At 35.2% G+C, this 2,256-nt stretch overlaps 1 protein-coding gene across 1 annotated transcript in view; it reads right to left on the bottom strand.

Moving 5' to 3' along the window:
- Positions 1–2,256, bottom strand: part of LOC106690171 (glucose dehydrogenase [FAD, quinone]) — a 5,700-nt gene extending 3,444 nt beyond the window's left edge. The window contains exons 1-2 of the mRNA XM_014435511.3: positions 2,100–2,256; positions 1,859–2,029 (exon numbers count right to left, since the gene is read on the bottom strand). Of these exons, the coding sequence (XP_014290997.2) occupies positions 1,859–2,029; positions 2,100–2,256 (328 nt within the window). The remainder of the gene's footprint in view (positions 1–1,858; positions 2,030–2,099) is intronic.

Here is a 2,256-nt window from a genome sequence, read left to right as displayed (position 1 = left end):
ATGTTCGGAATCCAAACTGGTGATCTGGGATTATGTGGTTGGAATCAAGGATAGGGTACAAGCGTTTTAAGATGAGCTTCTCAAGGATTTTGCCCATGATAGGTAACAAAGAGATAGGACGGTAGGAGGATGGGTATCCAGCCAGCTTTTTAGGTTTGGGAATCATTTTGATTATGGATAATTTCCATGGGTCAGGAAAATAAGTGGATCTAAGTACAGCATTGTAGATGTAGGTGAGGAATAGAACACATTTTCGAGGAAGATGGTTTATAATATGGGATGTAATGAGGTCATAACCGAGAGCTTTGCGGGTAGGTAACTTTGTTAATGTTGGATATTTCTGAAGGATGAAATGCTTTAGGAGGAAAGGTCATTTGGAGTGGTATGTTTAATTCTTCTTCAATGTATTCGATGTGGGTTGGATTATGAATGTCAAATGTTTTTGAAAGGTGCTAACCGAATACCTGAGTTTTTTCATCGTCCGATTTAGTCCATGTTTGTGATTCAGTAAGAAGAGGGTGATTAAAATTTTTGAAGTTAAGAAGCTTCTTAGTGGCCGTCCATAAAGATTTGTCAGTAGTCATAAGGTTTTGAGTTAAGTTAGTTAAATTTTGCATTTTCAATTTTTTAAGTTCTGTTTTGAGTTTGTTTGTCAATGTAGTATAATATGTTTTATCTGGGGGGAATCTAGTCCTGTGCCACTTCGCTCTTGCTCTGCGTTTTTCCTTTAATAAGATTCGAATGTGCTGTGGCAAGTTAGTACATATGGTATTAATAATTTTATTGGTCATCCTATTGTTGTAGATGCAAATTCTTATAGAGTCTGTGAAGTTTTTTATTGGTTCGTCAATGTCATGTTTAGTTTTAAGTGGAGTTTTTAAGTCCAGTTTGTTTTCCAAATCATTACGAAATTTGTCCCAGTCAACTCGTCCTTTAATCAATGAGGGAGGAGAGGGCTTAGGAACGAAGCTCGAATGTAAGGAAAGAATAACTGGACTGTGGTCTAAGGAAAGGTCATCTACAGATTCCATAATGGTTCGGGAACAGGAAATTTGGGAGGTGATAAATATATCTACTCTTTCTTCTTCTTCCGTTCCTGACAATCTTCTGAGACGCCTGAAAAGATGGCATCGAGACCTTTTAATGTAGAAATGTTATTAGATTGCTACCAATGAGTAGTTTCACTTCATTCAAGCATATATCATACCATTATAATTTAACTTCAAATTTACTAGATGTATTTTTATGTAAATACTGTCGATCTAGTAAATGTCGATAAATAAATCAAAATAATTTTTTTTTCTGTCTGTATGTTTATCATTTTGTTTTATTAGTAACCAGATATATATTTTATAAAATCGATTAAGTAATTCTTTTATGTTAATATTTCTCTTTTCATAAGAATGATGTTTTTTATCTTCTTTTTTTATCACAATTCTTTGTTATTATTTACAATTGTTCACAAAATGATTGTTGATTGACCCAACCTGGTTGTTGAGTTAAGGTAAATATTATTGTTGAGATTAGTTATTAATGGGAAATAACAAAAAATATGAAGAATAGAATTTATTATTAAAAATACTTATGGCAACAGGCCAGGATATGAGAAAAGACTACTGATACTAATCAAACCTGAAGAGGTTCAATGGTGAAACAGGTAAGCTAAATGATTTTATGAATGGAGTGATAGATTGGTGGCAATGATCGAGACAAAAGCATCCAAAAATCTGCTAGATAGATGCAGAGAGAGACCAACCAACTCCGATAAGAAACCATTGCAAATAAAATATATAAGTGGTCGTCAGTCAACAACATTTAAATTTTTATTGTACCTTTAAGTAGTCAAAAGATAATTTACTCAAACATGCTCCTTTTTGTTGAACGGTGCTATAGTTCCAGTCTTTATCCGTATTGAGGAGGAAATCCGAAAGGAACGGTGTATCAGATATGTAATCGTCATTGCCTCCAGCCTCTATCAGAAGGACAGTCCAATTGGAGTTCTCGGACAGCCTGTTGGCGAGCACGCATCCTGTACACAATGAGAACTGATAATTAATTACTACAAGTGTCTTCATTACTGAGCGGGAATATTTATTTACCTGCAGAACCTGCTCCAACGATTACGAAGTCGTATGCCTTTACAACTTCTGCCTGTGGAATGTTCGGGGTCCTCAAGTTGGGATCTAACTGCTCAGGAAAGTAAGTCTGCAGCGCACTCAGGAAAGCCGTGAAGAACTCGGAACTGTTTAACATCAT

This window comes from Halyomorpha halys, unplaced genomic scaffold, assembly GCF_000696795.3.
Source record: "Halyomorpha halys isolate HHAL.00 unplaced genomic scaffold, Hhal_1.1 Scaffold50.1, whole genome shotgun sequence".
NCBI classification, from domain to species: Eukaryota; Metazoa; Arthropoda; class Insecta; order Hemiptera; family Pentatomidae; genus Halyomorpha; species Halyomorpha halys.
This window is presented reverse-complemented; position numbering and strand designations above follow the sequence as displayed.